The sequence below is a fragment of the Leucopleurus acutus genome, assembly GCF_964270905.1.
Source record: "Leucopleurus acutus genome assembly, chromosome: 6".
In the NCBI taxonomy this organism is placed as follows: domain Eukaryota; kingdom Metazoa; phylum Chordata; class Mammalia; order Artiodactyla; family Delphinidae; genus Leucopleurus; species Leucopleurus acutus.
In genome coordinates, this window is record NC_139149.1 from 107,257,192 (window position 1) to 107,276,686 (window position 19,495).

At 46.6% G+C, this 19,495-nt stretch overlaps 1 protein-coding gene across 5 annotated transcripts in view; it reads left to right on the forward strand.

Moving 5' to 3' along the window:
- RHBDD1 (rhomboid domain containing 1) overlaps positions 1-19,061 on the forward strand; it is a 114,588-nt gene extending 95,527 nt beyond the window's left edge. For 4 of the 5 annotated variants that reach the window (XM_082841487.1, XM_082841490.1, XM_082841488.1 and 1 more), the window contains one exon: positions 17,666-19,061. In XM_082841487.1, the coding sequence (XP_082697613.1) occupies positions 17,666-17,760 (95 nt within the window). In that variant the 3' untranslated portion in view covers positions 17,761-19,061. The remainder of the gene's footprint in view (positions 1-17,665) is intronic. The other variant, XM_082841491.1, reaches the window with a different exon arrangement.
- Positions 19,062-19,495: the final 434 nt, after the last annotated feature.

The following is a 19,495-nucleotide window of genomic DNA, read 5'->3' on the forward strand; positions in this document are numbered from 1 at the left end:
CATGTGAAGTACATTTGATTTGCTTTTCAGCCTCGCCCGCCCTGTGTGTGTCCAAAATAGCCACCGGAATTCATGAGAACGTTGTGTCTTCAGATGTTTATAATCCAAAAGAATCCCTTACGGTTTTTTATAATAAAACTACTTGGATGTCGGTATTTTATGTTGGGAAGGCGAGCCAAGTTCACAATGCAGCAATTACAACGCAATGCATTATGTATAATTTGTCGTGCGCCCCAGGAGCAATGGTAAACCGTGAAATGCCGTCCCGGCTCCACGGCACAATTAGCAGGATCAAACGCTGCCCAGAGAGGAGCACAATAGTTGTCATCCGAGGTCAATAAAAGTAAGGAAAAGTTCCGATAAAAGCGGTACACCCCAAATTGTATAAAAAGCAGCCCCTATACCAGGCTGCAAATATGTCAAAACCTTCATTGCTAATTGAGGAAACCTTTTGAGGTTTAACAGCTCATAAATTTGTGCTGGGAATGCCCCCATTGTTCTGAGGCTATAAGTCTTGTCTTTGAAATTTAGCAGTTGTACTTTTATATTATTCCTCCAAGAGTACCATTGTAAACATGAAGGGTTTGCATTTTAACATAAATTTGAACAATGTGGTTTGAAAAGAGCTCGCCACATTAAAGGGAGACTGTTTGGGCATGTTTCATACATTCTTTTTTCTATAGTATTTAAAGCTACAAATGACTCATGGAAGTGTGCTCCATTTAGATCAGTCATACTGGTGCAGCAACCTTGCTGGGGCTTCTACCGCCCTTGTTTTTCCTTCCCTAAGAGTACCTGTGTCGGAAAACAGGTCTAAGCCTTTGGCCAAGTCACTTGCCTTTAATCTAGAATCTTCAGATCCATAGATCCATAGAACAGATTCCATAGTTCTGGAAATGCTGTTCCATTTGGTCTAAATAGCAACAAATCTTGTAGCTTTGGATGGTCTTTTTTTTTTTAAACTCAAAATCTCCCCGTTATTAACTTGCAATTTCTTCCTTTTTCCATGTGACAATTATAGTCCCCGCCCCCCATGCCCTCAGAGCCTCCTATTTTTTTTTTTTTTTTAAAGAACCCACTAATTTTTTGCTGAGCCACTGGCTACTGTGAAGAAAGGTTGGATGGTAAAGGAGAAATGTGGGAGCTGGTTTCTGAAGCAGCGTGGTGGGCGGTGTGTGAGGACCACTGCGCTTCCATGCAGTTCCTGGGGGCCCCGACCTCGGGAAGTCACACGCCTTCCTCGAGCCTCAGTCTGGCCATCTGTAAAATGAGGACAGTAGTTACTCCTCCACATCTCCCTCCTGCCCATTCCTGCTGCTTTGTTCATTTATTCATCCCTGGGGAGAAGGTGAACACAAACCCGCCGTGTTCTCACCCCACAGAGCTCACCACCTAACGAGGATGCACTTGACTGGGATCATCAGAGTCCCATGTAACTACTAACTGTGGCATCATGTGCTTCGGAGAAAGGGGACATGATCCTGGGAGAACTTAGGGCAAAGGGGCATGCGGCCACTCTCCTGAGAGCTTGGGGAGGCGGGGAGGGGTCCCTGGGAGTTGGAGCTGTGGGAGGGCAGGCTTACTGGGCTGCGTACAAAGTTTGATATTTGTCCTTGAATGAAAGGAAACTCCTGGAGGGCTTTAGGCAGAGGATGAAGTGGATGAGATGCGTGTTCTGGCAAAGCTCTCCAGCTCCCCTGTGGGGGGTGGTTGGTTGGAAGACCAGAGCAAGGGCAGGACATCATCTAGGGGCTCAGGCACCAGTGTAGGCTCACGAAGCAGGTGGCTCAGGCAGGGCTGGTGACATGGCAGGTGCAGGGAAGGGGGGACGAGTTAGGGGAAGGTTCAGGTTACAATGACAGGATTTGGTGGCAGGTTGAAGGGGGCACATGAGGAAGGGGAAGCTGTCTAGGATGACTGGGGGCATTCCCGGGGTGGGGAAGCCTGGAAGGGGTTATTAGCATAATAGCAGGAACCACTGACCCTCTATTGCTTTGAGCCAGGTGCTGGCGTCCTTTAGTTCCTTCCCTTCAGAGCAATCCAGGGGTAGGTTCCTGCATCCACACAGATAAGAAAAGTGAGGGTTGGTGAGGAAAGTGACTTGTCCAGGAGCACAGAGGAAGGGGCAGAGCCCGTATTCAAGCTCAGCTCTGTCTGGCACCAGAGCCCATTCCCTTCCCGTGCTGCCCACAGAGGCGGGTAGCAGAAGGCACTTGTATAAAACACCGATGTCCACTCCAGACTTGAAAGGGAGGTTTGGATTCTTCAGGATGAAATGGCTAAAAGGGAAAACAATGAAGTCTGGTGACATGACCAGAGCACTGAGAGACCTGGGTTCTGATTCTGCCCCCATTAGCTGTGCAAAACGGGAGACCCGTTTACCCTCTCTGGGCTTCTGTTTCTGGGCTCTGAACTGAGCAGATTGGATTCCATCATCCCAAGTCCTCCCCCACCCCGCTCTGAAAATCCATGATTTTTTTTTTTGGCTGCACCGTGAGGCATGTGGAACTTCCCTGATCAGGGATCGAACCCGTGCCCCCTGCAGTGGAAGCGCAGCATCTTAACCACTGGACTGCCAGGGAAGTCCTGAAAATCCATGATTTTAAGATGCGCTGGATGCATCTCACACAGAATCTCCTTTCCACACTTGACATGGTATCTTTAAAGCTTCTTTCTTAAAACTACAGCTAGGCCTAGGATGGACATATATACGCTACCTTGCATCAAATAGATAGCTAGTGGGAACCTGCTATAAAGCACAGGAAGCTCAGCTCAGTGCTCTGTGACCACCTAGATGGGTGGCATGGGGGGCTGGGAGGGAGACCTAAGAGGGAGGGGATATATGTATACATATAGCTGATTCGCTTCGTTGTACGGCAGAAACTAACACAACACTGTAAAGCAATTATACTCCAATAAAGAAAAAAAAAACCTGTAGGTAGGCCTTGTAGTACTCGCTTTTTCTCTGGCTACAGCAAACACTTAGATGAAACATCTGTTTCCAAAGATGCTCAGAGAACAACATATTCCTCCCCACTTACCTAAATCATCAGTTATCCAAGGTAGGCCTCGCCCTAGATTCCTAACTTGGAATTTAAAGTTCAAAAAATTTCATTCTGTGGTCTCCCTTTCTGTTCATAAAATAAGTTTTGTTTTACTAGAAATTAGTTAACAGACATGTAAGAATAAGCCATTTTTGTTACTGAGTCTCTCTCCCCAGCACAGCCCACTTTAGAATCACTTCTGAGCCATTCTAGGTTAGTTAGAGGCAGGCTGTTTCACGACTGTGTGCCAGCGGTCTGAGAAAGCCCCCGGCTCTTCCTGAGGCTGGGAGGGCTTGTTTATGGGAGAAGTCTCAGTCACAAGGCGTGTCTGTAACACACGTACTCGAGCCCACACACAAGGATGCATGCACACACACAAACACACATACTGTCTCTCACTAGTGGATCAGAACTTGGTGTGGATGGGAGTGGGTTAATCAGACCTAAAAGAACAAAAAGTGGCAGTTCAGCTCAGGGTTACGTTACATACTGTCAGAGCAATATTTTTTTGCGGTTTTTTTTTTGGTTTAGTTTAGTTTAGTTTTGTTTTCTCGGCCGCTCCACAGGGCTTGTGGGATCTTAGTTCCCTGACCAGGGATCGAACCCAGGCCCTTGGCAGTGAAAGCGCGGAGTCCTAACCACTGGACCGCCAGGTAACTGGTTAAATACCACCAAATACAAAAACAAGCGTGTTTTTAAGATGACCATCCAACTTCCGGGATAGTTCATCGCATCCCAGAACTTCACAGCCATCCCACTTCTAGGCCAACTCTGACCCACAGGAAGCATTTCTCAGCTTCTGGTGCAGAGAGCAAGGCTCCTGCCTGTTGGCGTTCTGTGCAGATGCTCTCACCCTGCTGCTTATCTCGTTCAGAGCTGCTCCGCTCTGAAGGGATACGCTTGTGTCGTCCTTACCTCCCAGCTTATCTAGGCCTTTGCCGAGGAGCCCACCCTGGTTTTCTAAACCACCAACCATTCAAAATTCGTGGGGCTCAGACCGCTGACAAGGATGTCATTCTTCTTCCAGTTACTTTCCCTCTTGGCTCTCCTGCCCCCTCCCTCTCCTGCCTTTCTTTTTTTTTTTTTTTTTTTTTAACCCAGCAAGTGCATCTGCCGAGGCCCTTGCGTTGCTGTTTCCTTGTGGGGTTGAGCCGGTGGTTCTCGGGGTGCCCGCCCCACCTTCACCCTGACATTCATGCACCTTTGAGACCAGCTGTGATGCACTCTCATTGCAGGCTTTTCCCAGAATAGTTCATCTTCCTCTGTTTCCACCTGAGAGAGGAGCATGCCGGCAGCTTCTAGCTTTTGTGAGAGCTTCGAACCATGGTGTTCTCCTTGGCTTCTCAACAGCTCAGGGACAGTTTCCTAGGTCAGGGATTGTTTTCATAATTCTGCGTTGATATCGGTATCTCTTGATGTGTACTTATGCACCAGTCAGGCTTATGATACCTGAAAAATAGAAATAATTTGAATGTTTACAGCATTCAACATGGATGTACGTAGTACATCTCATATCTTGGCCTACTTCTGGATACTGAAGTTCTCTAATGTAACGGAACCCCAGAGCCCAGACCAACTTCATGCACTTGTTAGAGGAAACAAATAGACTGAACTGTATTCTGAAGCCTCCTGTCACCTGTTGTCACCCACTTATGTCTCAGGGTTTGAAAGCTGGTTGTTGGCTGAGGCCAGAAACCAAGACTCTTGGGCCTTGAAATTCCCTACCTGCCACCATTTACCCACATCTCTCTCATGGTCCTCTAGCCCCGTTGGCCTGGCCTGGGCCCCTGGTTCCTGGCCCCCTCTCTGCTCAGCCCTGATAGCATATTAGTTGGTTTTTTGTTCATTCACCAAACATTTATGACGTGCCCACCAGGTCCCAGGCACCAGGGATCCAGAGGTGAGTGGCTTTGCTCCTACGACTGGGTGAGTGGCCAGTTTCGTCCACTCTCGTGTTATAACTAATAGAATCTTCAGGAGAGCTGGGTTGCGTTGGTGTCTTACTTTTAAAATTCACATCATCCAGGATTGAGCACAGCACAACCTGGGAAACCACCAGAGCTTCTGGCTCAGGGAAGATGTAACAAAAGACCTGTGTGTACAAAACCAGATGCCGTGTTGGTGCTGATCGTTAGTTACAACCAAACAAAACCCCAGAATGTAGTACGGCATCCCTCGGATCCCAGTTTCTCAGAGTGGGGCTGGTAGCATCAGACTCACACGAGGTGCTTCTGAAAAATGCAGATTCCTGGGTCTCACCACAGCCGTTGATCTGGGATCTCCCAAGTTAGACCCTAGAATCTGCCTCTTACCGTGCTCACCCACATGAAAGTTTGGAAATTACTCTTCTAGATCCAGTATCTAGTCTCTAGAGCCTTGACGTGCTGCTGCGTGTTTCACAGGACTGTGACATGGGAGCAGTGGGAAGGTGTAGGGCCTGGCGCGTGGCTCATTTTACTTGCTGCCAGTCAGTCCGGCCACCAAGCCTAGGGTCAGCTGTCCCAAACGCCTTCCCTCCCAGGCTCCACATCCTTGTTTCTCCTGACAAACGGTCACTGGCAACAGTTGTCCAGTGTGACCTGGATGTTACCCCTCAGTGGTTGGTCTTGGCAGAAGTTCCCGACCTAAGTTTCTTTGTCCCTTTCCAGAGTTCTCCTCCTGACTCTCCATCTTTTCTCTTTCATATTCTTTGATTTCTTGGGATGATATTTACTTATATTTTTCTATGCCCAAAGGTTAAAAGGTATTTTCAGAAGATTGAGGTTTCTGTGGGAAATATGGGCTAATTCCAAATGGGCTATGATTTTAAAAGGCAATGAAAACATTACCTTGGGCTGTTGCTTAAAAAGCTGGCCATTGGGCTGTCTCTGATTTGAAACTCAAGTTGAAGGGAGTGAGAAAAAAATGAAACAGGTCTAAATGTCATCAACAGTGCTTCTCTCTGCCTCCGTCTGAGAATCTGGGCAAAGCACAAGCACGTTGGGGATTTTGTTGTTTCTGAGCAGGGGACCTGCCCCTGTTCGTGAAAGGGGGGGGCACCATCAACTGACATTTTATCCCTTGGAGGGAGGGAGCCGCTGTGCCGGCAGTTACGAACCCACTGCTTACAGCAGGGCCTTATCCACCAGGAAGCACGTCTGTGAGCCCCTCAGGTGACTGAGGGTCTGTCCAGCACAGAGACAGCAGAACCTGCTGAACCACCCGTCCCCAAGCTGCCAACCTCAGAGACGCCTTCACGGCCTCTCTGATCCCGGGCTGACCAGCACAGCAGCAGCTGAGTGCCTGGGATCACAGGCTAAGGAACTGAAAACATTCTCTACGGAGGAACCGTTGGCGCTTGGAGGCCGTTGTAGATTTCCAGGACCCACAGAACACTCCACTTGTAAGCCCTGGTCCTGCCCACTGTGGACCAGTGCCTCAGGCACAGTCAAGTGCGTGCTAGCTGGCCTTCCTTGCCCTTGCTTCCTCCCTGCTAATGCCAGCTGGGGTAGCACAGGAGAGGGGCAGAAGGAAAGAGGATGGGGGCAAGTGTAAGTGGGTGTGTGGGTAAAAAGGTAAACCAGGAAACAGACCGCTTTGATTAGGCATTTTAGAATTACTGCATCCGGGATTTGGTGTCTTATCGTCACAGATTGTATCTATTTGGATATGTGTGTATCCAAATGTATCTATTGTATCTACTCTTCTGATGTGGAGTTAGAGAGATCCTGATCATTCCAGGAAGATGCACTCAGCTATGCAAGGCAGTGTGCACCGTAGCAGGAGTAAATCCTGAGTTCAGAGCTGGTTAAAATACCGTATCCATAACCACATCTGTCTCCCAGGGTCTTGTCAGTCTCCTCTGCGCTGGAAGAAACCTGATATGACACAGAAACTGCTAGATGCTGGCGAATAGTCCCCGGGTTTCAGACCATCTAGACAATAAACAACTGCATAATATTCAGTGCAACGGCTTCTGTAGAGCCCATCTGTTTCAAAATAACCCTAATTCTGCTTACAGTGCGGAATGCTTTGTTGACTGGAATTTGTCCTAGTTTTCTTCAGCAGATTGAGTCATGAGCCTCTGGCTCCACCTGCCGGCAAGTGTAAATACTGGCGTGAAACCCAGGGTGGATATTTTCATTTGAAAAAAAAAAAAAAAAATCTGAGCTGATTCTAAAAAGCTAGTGTAGCTCCGAATCACCTGGGAACTCATTAAAATACGGTAGCCTGGGCTCCATGCCAAGCCTGCCAGATCGAAAACTCTCAAAGCGCTGTCCTGGTGATGCACGCACTCACCTCTGTGTTGGAGAACCTGAATGCAGTGAAGGTCAGGGATGACCCCCCTGTACCTGCTCATCCTCAAGCAGGGAGAGTGACAGAGGCTGCTTGAGGGACCCACTTCTACCTATTCCAGTTTATCCAGGTAACTCTTGGTGATGAGAGTTAAAGCTTCATTGCCTTGGAGCTCATCAAAAAATTTTAAAAGTGGAAGAACCTGGCAAACACTCCTTAACCCAGTGCTCAAGGTTACATCACCAGTGATAAGTCATACGATCGGATGGGAAGGGCACTTCTCCTCTGCGGTCTTCTTCCCAAAACCCTAACCCCAGAGTAATGATGAGGAAAAGCATCAGACAAACCAAACTGAGGGACGTTCTGCTGTAGGCTGGCGCTGCGCAGGACTGTCAAGGTCACAGGAAATAAGAAAAGACTGAGACGGTACCACAGACCTGAAGAGACTAAGGAGACCTGACAACTAAATGGACTGTTGGCTTTAGTTGGGAAATTAGTGGCAAAACTGGTGAAACAGAGAAGGGAACAGAGAAGGGAAATTAGTGGAAAAACGGGTGAAATCCAAGTGGAGTCTGGAATTTCATTAATAGTAGCGCACCCATCCCTGTAAGTGGTTGATTTCGACAACTAGATCATGATAATGTAAGATGTTTGGCTGTATTGCCTTTGTAACTTTCTTTAAATCTAAAATTATTCCAAAATAAAGAGTTTAGGGCTTCCCTGGTGGCGCAGTGGTTGAAAGTCTGCCTGCCGATGCAGGGGACATGGGTTCGTGCCCCGGTCCGGGAAGATCCCACATGCCGCGGAGCGGCTGGGCCTGTGAGCCATGGCCGCTGAGCCTGCGCATCCGGAGCCTGTGCTCTGCAACAGGAGAGGCCACAACAGTGAGAGGCCCGCGTACCGCAAAACAAAAAACAAAAAACAAAACAAAACAAAAGTTTATTAAAAATTAAAACGTTGGGGCATGGGGAGGGACACTGAATTAGACCAAATTAGTTGGAGGAAGTTGCCAAGAAGCACAGCATGGCCAGTTCTCGGCCCAGCTGTCAGAAGTCACGGCCAGGCTGGCTGACGGGGCAGGCAGAGTAGCTGCCCGGACTGCAGGCAGTGGAGGACGCAGGCTGCTGGTGTGGCCCATCTGCACCCTGCCTTCTTAGGCCAGCCAACCCTGATGGCTCACTGAGAAGCGAACAGCCGCGGATGTTGCACCTCTGTGCGGAGGTCTAAAATGTCCAATCCAGCACCCGTCATTGCACAGATGAGGAGCCCGAGGCCCAGGGAGAAGTGCCTCGTCCAGGGTCCTCGTGGAGCCAGATGCAGACCCACATCCAGCGAAGTGTGTTCTTTTCCGCCAGTGATTCTCAGTGATCTGATACACTGTCTGCAGCAGAAACGCCGCCAGGGTGGGTTTTCATTAAAATGCACCTTCCTGCTCTCCAACCAGTTGATGCATAAGAATCTCTGGCTGTAGGATCTAGTAAATCTGCGTTTTTAACAAGTTCTCCATTATTGCGCACATGAAAGTTTAGGAATCACAGCAGCAAACCAGACAGCTGTCCCGTTCATAGAGTCTCCAAGACTGCCTGGCTTTGCCCAAACCTCTTGCATTTGAGCTACTGAAAACTGGGAGCCTAGCTCTGACTCCTGCCTTCACCGGCCAGTTGGTTGCTGTTCTATGGAAACTATGCTCATGGGACGGGGCTGCTAAAGGCCAGCAAGGGGAGAATTCAGCCACAGCCACTCTTTTACGATGATGCCGTAGCAAGTGGCAGGCAGCAGGGCTGGAACCCAGTGGGTCTCGGGAAGACGCAATTTTACATCTCTTTGAGCTCAATTTAGTATAGTTTAAATAATCTCTTACCCACTTCCCTCTCCTAAAAAAAAAAATTAAAACTTACTCAAAGATAATTAAATTTAGAAAATACTTAAATTAAAACTTACTCAAAGATAACCCCATGATCAAGAAGCAAGAGGAGGGGTGGTATCCAGGCTCTGAGGAAAAGGCTAGAAGTTCCATCCTGCTTGTCCTTCCCCTGCCCCTGCCACCGTGGCCCCATCTTAACATCATCAGGAAATCCGGCCATAAAAAGGCAGTGGAAGGCCTCCTCTGTCTAAGAGGTGACGATCAGAGGGTCAGAGCTGATAGAGGGCCAGGAGCCAGAGGGGTCAGAGATTTGAGCAGGTAGACATTTGGACCTCGGGAATCCTTTAAGGTTGGAGGGTCCAAGTCCAACAAAGATGCAGGCCAGGCGGGAGGTACAGGGCAGCGGCCCTCTCTGGGGAGGTCCTGCTAGGGCCCTGTTTGCGGGCAGGTATGGGATCTCTATCAGAAACATCAGGAGAGGCCCCAGGCCGCAGCTGCCTGTCCTGGGCAAGTCAGGCACATTGGCCCTGGAGCTTCAGAGAGGAGTGTGGGATTTTAATAATCCAAAGTGTCTTCATCTTTTTTCTAGCTTTGTCCGTACTTATGTGTGTGTTTGTGTATGTGTGTGTGTGTGTGTGTGTGTGTGTGTGTGTGTGTGTGTGTGTGTGTATATATATATATTTTTTTTTTTTTTTTCCATCAGAACTCCCTGCCCACAAAAGACTTCCTCATTCTACTTTCAGTTTTCTCTTCTCTGTTGTAAAATATGTTCTCAAATCTCTCCCTCCAGGCAGGGCCCTTGTCTGGTTTCTCTCTGCTGTCCCAGCCAGGCACGTAGGCCCTCGTGGGTACTAGGCAATGAGAATATGGAAGCAAAGGGAGCCCTGCATCTAGTTTTCCAAGAATTTTCTTATATCTGTCCAGTAGATATCAGTAGGTGATTTTGAATTTAAAGAAAAAAAAAAAAAAGTACAGCCCCAAATTATATGGAAGTAGGAAGGCTGTTCCTCCAGAGGAGATAGTCAACCTCTTCTCAGTTTCCAGAATCAGCTGATGTGATTGGGTAAACTCCATCTGAGGCACCTTCAGATGGCTGGCCAAAAGGCATGCTGTGTTACATCAAAGAAAATTTGAAACGTCCTAAAGCCATTAAATATATATAAAAGGTGCTTGAAAATCATTCCTAATCTCATTTAAATCCCTCTTGATAAAGTGTTAAGGTCGTGACAGAATTGTGAAGGGATTTAAGACAGATTGATTTTTAAAAATAGAAAATCCCTTTAGTATTAAAATTTGCATCTGGGCTTCCCTGATGGCTCAGTGGTTAAGAATCCGCCTGCCAATGCAGGGGACACAGGTTCCATCCCTGCTCGGGAAGATCCCACATGCCGTGGAGCAACTAAGCCCGTGCGCCACAACTACTGAGCCCACGTGCTGCAACTATTGAAGCCTGTGCACCTAGTGCCTGTGGTCTGCAACCAGAGAAGCCACCACAAAGAGAAGGCCACAGGCAGCAACAAAGACCCAACACAGCCATAGATAGATAGATAAAATCTGCATCCATTTGTTTAAAGAAATATGTGCTTCATGTTACAGTGGTTCCTAATGGGAGACCCTCTTCTCCTCAGCCTCTCTTTTTGCTGCCCCTCCAGCCCATCGAGAGTTATTTCTGTAAGAATTTATAAGCTGTTCTCTGTTTAGAAAATACATGATATAGTTAATCACCAAGGCTGACTTTTGCAACTGGGCCTCTTGCTAAAACCTTGTCAAGGGAGATCCTAATTCTAGATACTTTGTTATCCAGAAAATCTTACTGTTTGCAGTGAACCTTATCTAAAGCAGAAGGTAAAATTTCCTGCTGCTTTTTAAACAGATCCTGCTTCCAAATCAATTTGAAAGGAATAGTATTGTTCGGGTTTACAGATTCTGGTTTTGGGGTTAAGGAAGACAACTAACACACCTCATGTCTGGAGCAGAGTAGAAAGGGATCTAGGTGTGACTCTTGCCTCAGTCCCTGACCAGCTGTGTGGCCTTGGTAAGTTCTTTGAAATCTTTAAGCCTCCATTCTTCTTTCTATAAAACAGATGAGGAAATTCTACTCAGAAGGATAAGTAGAATAGAAACCACATACAGCAATATGGTGAGTCTCACAAACATAATGTAAAATGAAACAACCCACAAAAGGTACGTATTATATGAATCCATTTATGGACAAAAAGAGACAAAATGAATCTCTGCTGTAAGAAGTCAGTGGACCGCTTCTGGAAGGGAGCCCATGGAGGCTTGTGAGTGCTGGAAATACTGTATTTTGGTCTGGATGTTGGTCCCATGTGTTCAGTGCATGGAAATTAATAAAGTTGTACACTTTTTAAAAGGAGAGTAAAGTAGAGTGAGCATGTAGCAATTGCCCAGCAAACATTTATTGTCTCCTCCCGGACTTTCACTTTTTGTTCTAGAGGTCATACCATGTGTTCTCTATATTGCAAAAAAAAACTCTAGATCTGACAGAGTGGACCCAATATTTTAGGTTACTCGAATTGCTAACTGGGTTATTAAGTTGATTATAATTATCAACTTAACTTGATTATGAAGCCTGTTGATTTGAAGTCAGTTGTGTCCATTAACGGTCCCCCAAATTAACCAACTAGAACAGAGAGAAAAGTACAACAGGGAAAGTAGCAACTGAGTTGATTTCCATTCAGAGCTTCTCATTTTGGGATTCCAGATACTGTTTCAGAACTAAGAAATCCCACCACTGTTGATTTGATCAGTTGAGGAGTGGAAATGTGAATTTTTCTCTCTCAAATCACATCTAAATGTTACCTTTATTGTAAACCATAATGAAACTTGCATCTGTATGAAAGTTATGAGATTTTTAGGTGAATTTCAAACTCTTTTTTTTTTTTTTTTTTGCGGTACGCGGTCCTCTCACTGCTGTGGCCTCTCCCGTTGCGGAGCACAGGCTCCGGACGCGCAGGCTCAGAGGCCATGGCTCACGGGCCCAGCCGCTCCGCGGCATGTGGGATCTTCCTGGACCAGGGCACGAACCCGTGTCCCCTGCATCGGCAGGCGGACTCTCAACCACTGCGCCACCAGGGAAGCCCTCAAACTCTTTTTAAAGCGATGGACGGATGGAAAGATGATAGATCATTATAATTAGTGCCTCAAAAAGGAAAGTGCTCGTATTGTCCTTGGGCATCTCCTACTTTAAAAGAATATCTTGCTAATTGTTGGACTTGGGGTGCCTTCCAGGCCTTTTTGGTCATAGTAAATGACTTAGCAACTGTCCTGTCAAAAGACATTTTGGAAGCTTTAGAATTCATGGAATTCTAATAAAGTAACATTTTTGAAAGAGAGAATATGGGTCCCATGCTGTTGCCCTCATTTGACAAAAGCAATCCCAGAGAGTACAGGAATATTTAGAGGTTTCTTGGTTTAAAAAAAAATTTTTTTTAAGTGATTGCCTCCATAGGTCCCCAATTTAAGGGAAAGATAAGCCATCTTGAGGCTTCACTTTAGTATAATTTCACTGAATGGCATAGAGGGCTCGTCAGATCACGGGCAGGATCTATGAATACAGCAAATTAAACATCTCTATTTACAGGGCTGGCGAACAGTAGGGGAAATGGCCATCAACTCATGGCATTCTTTTTAGCAATTCTTATGTGGATGAAATTGCTTCTCCTCCCTTAGATGTAAAATGCAGAGGTTACTGCATTATACATAAGGGTAGAGAACTGAAAAATTTTCCATCAAGAACCACAAATCAATCAATCTTATGATCTCACTACTGGTGCTATAATTGAGCTAAATCTTCTTAAACTGGGCACTGCTCCTGAGGTCCTTTGAAGCATGCTCACTGTTTCTTTGAGTAAAATTGAGGGCTGACCTCCATTTACAGGACCATAGAAGCAAGGCTCATAAATACTAATGTTCTATACCAAGTTCATCAGAGCAAGGCTGTTTCACCCAGACCTGTAAATGTTCAATGCATGATTTAACTCAGTGGAGAAAAGAGGTCTCAGCTGGGCTCTCCAGTTTTCGCAGTGCCCGAAAGTCACAAAAGTGTGCTGGCATGTGGAGGTTGTGAATTACCTTTTTCGTATCTGTCTCTTAGAGGACAAGTATTTAGTAAGTAGTGACTCCACACTTTGTACAAAACACTGCCAACTGGTCCTCAAACAGAATTGGGCTCTATCTTTTAAGAAGTCTTTGGTCATTTTATTTGGTATCTGTCTTTTAGCCAGTGATATGAACAGGTAGCCATTTAACCCATATGATTCTCAGTGATGTTAGAGGTTAGAAGTCCTGACATCCAGTGCTCATCAGGCATTAACTGCACTGCTGGCACTCAGCTAAGCATTTTATATGCATCCTCTCTTATTCTCTCAACAGTCCAGCAAAGGAGCTACTGTTACTATTTGCATTTTATAGGTAAGGAAACTAAGGCCGCGTGAAGGTAACCTACTTGCTCAAGGATGTGTAGCTGTAAGTGGAAGAGTCAGGATTTTATCCCAGTCATCAGACTCCAGAGTCACGGCAAGGACCCTGGCAGCCACCTTGTTCTGCACCCTCTCCCCTGACAAGTGAACCAACCAAAGCCTGCCGGAATGAAGACTTGCCTGGGGTGTCCTCTCTAGTTCCAGGCAGGGCCGGAAGCATCTCCCATTTTCCTAGCAACACTTTTTCCAATATACCCATGGGGACCTCTTCTCCTTTTACCGTCTAGCTGAGGCCCATCCAGATCCTTTTCTGTGTGCTTAATAAATATAGGTAGATGTGGAAAGCGCATTTCTTAGACCCTTGGAGAAATGCCTGCAGAGGGTCCTGGAGGCTAAGGAGAGAAATAATAGGTCATGTGACACAAGCGGAAAATATAGAAATGGTTTAAAAATAAATGACAAGGTGGAGAATTGGAAGACAGAGCTTAGCTGAGGCGGAGGGGCGCAGCTGGAGGCCTGGTCCCCAGTGTGGCACTGACCCAGAGCACAGATGTGACGAACAGGGTCGGGGGCTTTGCTGACTGACATCAAATACATAACTGCCTTCAACATGTCACAGGTTAATTTAGTCTTGAAAACTTTCCAAGAAAACTAACTACCAGCAAGAAGAATGCAGTTCAAAGGCTGAAATGAAGCAGTTAAATCATTCTGCAGACAGTCAGGTGGCTTTGATGTTAACAGAAACACTGAGTTTGAAGGATTTAAAATACCCATAAAACATCCACATCAGGCATTGTCATTATTGTTGTTTTGTTGCTATACACAAGGCCTTTCCAGGGGTCCTAAAAACCCAAACCACTCTAGTAGTCAGTAGAATTTAAGGGGACCCAGTGTGGGAACTTTGTAGTCACCTCTGTGATGACAGCACAGCCCAGTCGATTTGAGAGCTTAGGCTGGATCTTCTTCTTTTTCTATTTTCAGATAACAGTGAGCTCCCTGCATATCCATGAAGGAAAGGGACCCTCTGGGTTCTGGCAGGAGGATAAGGCACAGCGAAGGGATGTGATAACATACTCGGCGTGTTAGTAGGATCGGCAGTGTGGGGCTGTGGAAGAGGAGGAGAGCTAGAACTGCAGCCGGAAGACCGATAGGTGCAAGTTTTTGCTTGCCTTCACGCTAGTTTTGTGACCTTAGGTGTGTCCCTAACACTCCCTGAGCCTCAGTTTTTTTCATCTGTAAAATTGGCATCATGAAATTGGGAGTAAAAGCTAATTCAAATTGGATACCTTAAAAGGCTCTTGTGGGGCTTCCCTGGTGGCGCGGTGGTTGGGAGTCCGCCTGCCGATGCAGGGGACACGGGTTCGTGCCCCGGTCCGGGAAGATCCCACATGCCGCAGAGCGGCTGGGCCTGTGAGCCATGGCCGCTGAGCCTGCGCGTCCGGAGCCTGTGCTCCGCAACCGAAGAGGCCACAACAGTGAGAGGCCCGCGTACCGCAAAAAAAAAAAAAAAAAGAAAAAAAAAGGCTCTTGTGAAAGAGTGATTATTGTTCCTCTCATAATGTGAGTTTCAGCACGTGGCATTTCTTCTGTTGGCTCAGCCGTGGTTCTCCTTAAATGCCCCGAGCATGGGTCTAGAGAGCATTTGTGCCAGCTGGCCATTTTGAGAGCTGAACCCCCAGAACCTTCACAGTCTGCCCCCTCTGATTCCTCCCTGCACTTCCCTTCATGGAACAGGCTTTTCCTCTTGGACACTGTGATTCGCTTTGGGAGTCTGAGCATCTTTCAGCATCTATGGGCTCGTGCCCTGTGGCCTGGAGTCAAGATGCCACGTTGAGCTTGCTTCTAACTCCGCCCACAGCCAGGCCTCCCAGTTCCCTGCCCAGCTGGAATGGGCTGTCATACACTGGCCCGCGCTCATAAGTACAATTAAGAATGGACTTGTTAAAAACAACCGTTAAAAGGAAAGCAGGAGTTGGAGCTCATTGTATAAAGCACTTTTAAGCAATAAACTAATGGTAATTGGATTCATGAGTTTCTCTGTAATTTCAAAGTGTTTACCACTTTGAACAGAGAGAAATTCCTTTACAAAGGTATGTGGTGAAAACCATATCCAGTAAAACTTTGAATCTTATAGTATTCATAAAATCTTTATGGTAAAAGTCTTACACGTTTGAACAGCATCTTTAGTGAAAGTTGGTAAAATGACATATACTTCACTTATCAAAAAACCTCCAAGTGGAGTTTACCCAGCGGGAGTGAGTGCCAGGCTTGGCCCACCAGGATCACTTCTGGGTGGACTAGTCAGGAAATGTTACAAGGGGTCCAGCAGGGGTAATTCCCTCACGTCTCAAAAGGAAAGGACAATCAGACATGGGTAAGTGTTGGGGTCTCTATCACTGTGGGGGGAAAAAATATAAAAAGGGGTTGCTTTTGACTGCCTTTTTAGAAAGTTCTCATTGTCTGACAACTGAAATTCTAGTGGTGGCTTAGCAAACTGACTCCTAGTTTCACACTTTCTCTAACATCTTTTCATCATTGTCTTAACAACCACCATGTCAATATATTACCTGTCAGCGTCTCCGACAAGGTACCACGCTTGGAGCGAGAGCGGGTGGGGTCAACTGTTCACTTGTTTTCCCTCCTGGCTCCGACCCTCTTGCCCATCCACCCTTCCCAGCTAGGCCAGGGCTTCCAGAGTCAGTTGTGTCAGAACCTCAGAGGGCAACGTTGAATGTGGTGGTCTGGCCGTAACATATACCTTTGGAAGTCATAGGCATGTGCCGCTGAGTCAGGCCCTTATTTTTCTTGAACAGCTTCTGTGTGTGCGGGGCTGTACCGGGCACTGGGGAGCAGAGAGAAATGTCAGAAATGTTCCCTGCCATTTGAGAGCTTGTGATTCCAGTAGGAGAGAGCAGCAGTGTGCATAGTGGCTGCCCTGTCTCGTGGGATGTGGTGACTGTTGCATGCGGACCACTGAGAGGAAGGTGCTGGAAGCTGAGGAACTTGAATTGGGAGAGAGCTCTTCGATTGGGGGTGGCCAGAGGGCAGTGCGATTTCGATGGGGCGTTGGAAAACGAGTAGGACTTTCGATGGAGGGAGATGATGGGAGTGGGCCTTTCAGAGCGAGTTTACAAGGTTAGCAGAGGCTCAGAAGGGGAAAGGTGCAATCTTTCTGGTCTGCATGCTTAGACGTGAACCTACTGTTTGCATGTATCCATCAGTGACGCCCTGCATGGCTGCCTCATGGAGGATATTGAAGCTCTTTCATTAGATTTAGGTTTCTGGGTCCTTGAGGTCAAGGACTGTCTATTGTTATTCCTTTATTATCCCCCTACAGTGCCTGGAAGAGTGCTTTTTTTAATGCAGTGATTGAAATGCTTATATCACTGCAAATTATATGTTCTGTTTGTAGCCCCGAGAAACCCTTTTCAGTGATGATTTCCATGGCCCACATGATCTTCAAATATTATGCCTGCATTTTTGTCTGCCTGCCCAGATATTGGTCATTATGGTAACACAGCCCCTGCTCTATGGGCCATGATGCCCTGTGGGGGCTTGTGAGTTTCAGGCAGGCATGATTCCCACCAGCTGGGGAAGTACAGGAGGCAGCAGGTTAGAGGGAGGAAAAGGGCCCAATAGGAGAACCCTACGAGCACACTGGGTGAGGATGTTACAGACAGTGACAGTTATTTCTGGGCATCAAAAGAAATAAAGTAAACCCTTGAGACATTTTGGAAATTAAATGATGCAAATTGTGTAACATGATGGAAAAGGACATAGAAATGGGAGGATTGTCAAGAAGTTTCAAAATGAGTCAAATTAGTTTCATGGACTGGACCTCGCTAAAAATGTTTACTTTTTGTTGAAATGTAGTATTGACCTCTGAAATATGTTTGTTACATTTCTGTTTCATGCTAATATAAAGATGACACCCAAGCCATCTTTTTTTCCCCCTTGGGAATCCTAGGATGCGGTGCCCTGTAAATGTCAGGACAGTGGATGGGCAGCGCTTGATTCTCCCTTGTGCTTTCTCTCTACAGGAAATCGCAGAAATAGCCCCCCAGCCTATCGGTTCCATCTCACACCAGAAGAAGAAATGAGGAGAAAGCGGCTTCACAGGTTCGACGGCCAGTGAGGTGACCCAGCCATGTGAACAAACGTGATCCAGCTGTGTTATCATTGCCCCCAAGCCCCCACTTAGTTTTGAACAAAAGCAGAGGGCACTATGCCCGTCCCAATTGCTCACATCTGCCGTGGCCCTTCGTCCTATGGCCTCTGTGAGTCTAATTTGCAAGCAGATTGACATCTTGAGACCAGGCTTGTTGGATGCAGCTCACAGCTCTCTGGGAGTGGCCCACCTCCTGGCCTTGTCTTCTTGCAGACAGAAAGTCAGCGTCTCCACCTAGGGACCAGTTTCCACACTCATTTCTCTCACTGCTGACTCAGCCTTGTTTTGTCTTTGAAGACCGTGACCTTCGCCAAGAGGTTTGTGTTCACCAGCCCAGAAGGTCAGGCCCTCATTCTGCTCAGTGCTCGACTTGGAAGGAAGCAGGGAGCCATCCCTCATCCTCCTGGCATGTTGCCGTGGTGACTTTCCAGGAACAGGACGTGGCTACCATCGCAGGCTGTCGTTCCGGTCTCCCTTGCCCAAGCGCCTTGGCTCCTTGGGCCCCCCATATCTGGATGGTGGTTGCAGTGAACCTGCTTTGCTATGCTATCACTCTGCCTTCATGGGATGTGTAACTGGAAAAGCTTAAGTAAGACCTCAGATGGGAAACCACTTACACACTCCATGACACAGCAGGCGGCATCCACAGTTGGGCTCCCAGCAGCCTCTCCAGTGGCGATGTACCATCCCGGAGATGCAACTTGTATTGAACTAACCAGCAAAGCAGCCAGAGTAGTGACCAGTGGGTTGGTCACTGAGAAATCCCTCGTGACGAAGTACTTTTTTCTCATAAAAGTGCCTTTTAATTGACCACTGTTAACAGCCGCTTGTCCTACTCACCCGTCCAAGACACTCCCCAAACCCACAGACTGCAAGTCACTTAAGGTGTTTCCTGGTGCTTGTGTTTCATGAATAAAAGGAAAAAGTCACATATCACTGATGTCTTATTTCACTGAGATATTTATGTTTAAAGGGAGTTAGAAGCAGAAAAGGATCTTCCTGTTTTGCTTTATCTGGCATTTATATAGTTTTCTGATTATGAAAGTAATATATATACCTTGTATATGCATAAAGCGAACATCTGGCAGGAAATGTACCCACATGTTAACAGAGGTTATTTTGGAAGGTGGAGTGCGTAGGAGTTTGCTTTCTGTTTTTTATGATTTTGTATTGCTGTCTCTTAAAAATGTGTGTATACGTATGTTATGTGTACTACTTTTGCGGTAGGAAAACTGATTTATATGATAATAAATCAAGAAATATATAATCAGGAAAATGGACTCAATAATAAGTATTGTGTATCCGCTGATAAAATTTACAATATAAACAAATACAAAAAAATACATGTGCGATTTAAAAAATCACCTGTATCCCCACCACTCAGAGGTACCCAGGGTTAACATTTTGGGGATATTGCTTTCTCAGTCTTTGTATACATTTGACAGATTTGGAGCATACCAGCTATGCAGTTTTGTATCCGGTTCCTAATCTGAATTGACCTGGGAGAGGCTTTGCCACTTGCATGTACATGAGCTAAGAAAATCACCACGTGGGACCTGGGAGCACCTTGACCTGCCAGCTGGCACGTGTTACCTGAGCTCCTTGGGTTAATTTTTGATTGATACAAAGCTACGTACAGCATGTTTAGAGTATGAATTGTATCTCTGAGTCTCGTAGCTTCAAACATTTTAAAATTTAAATG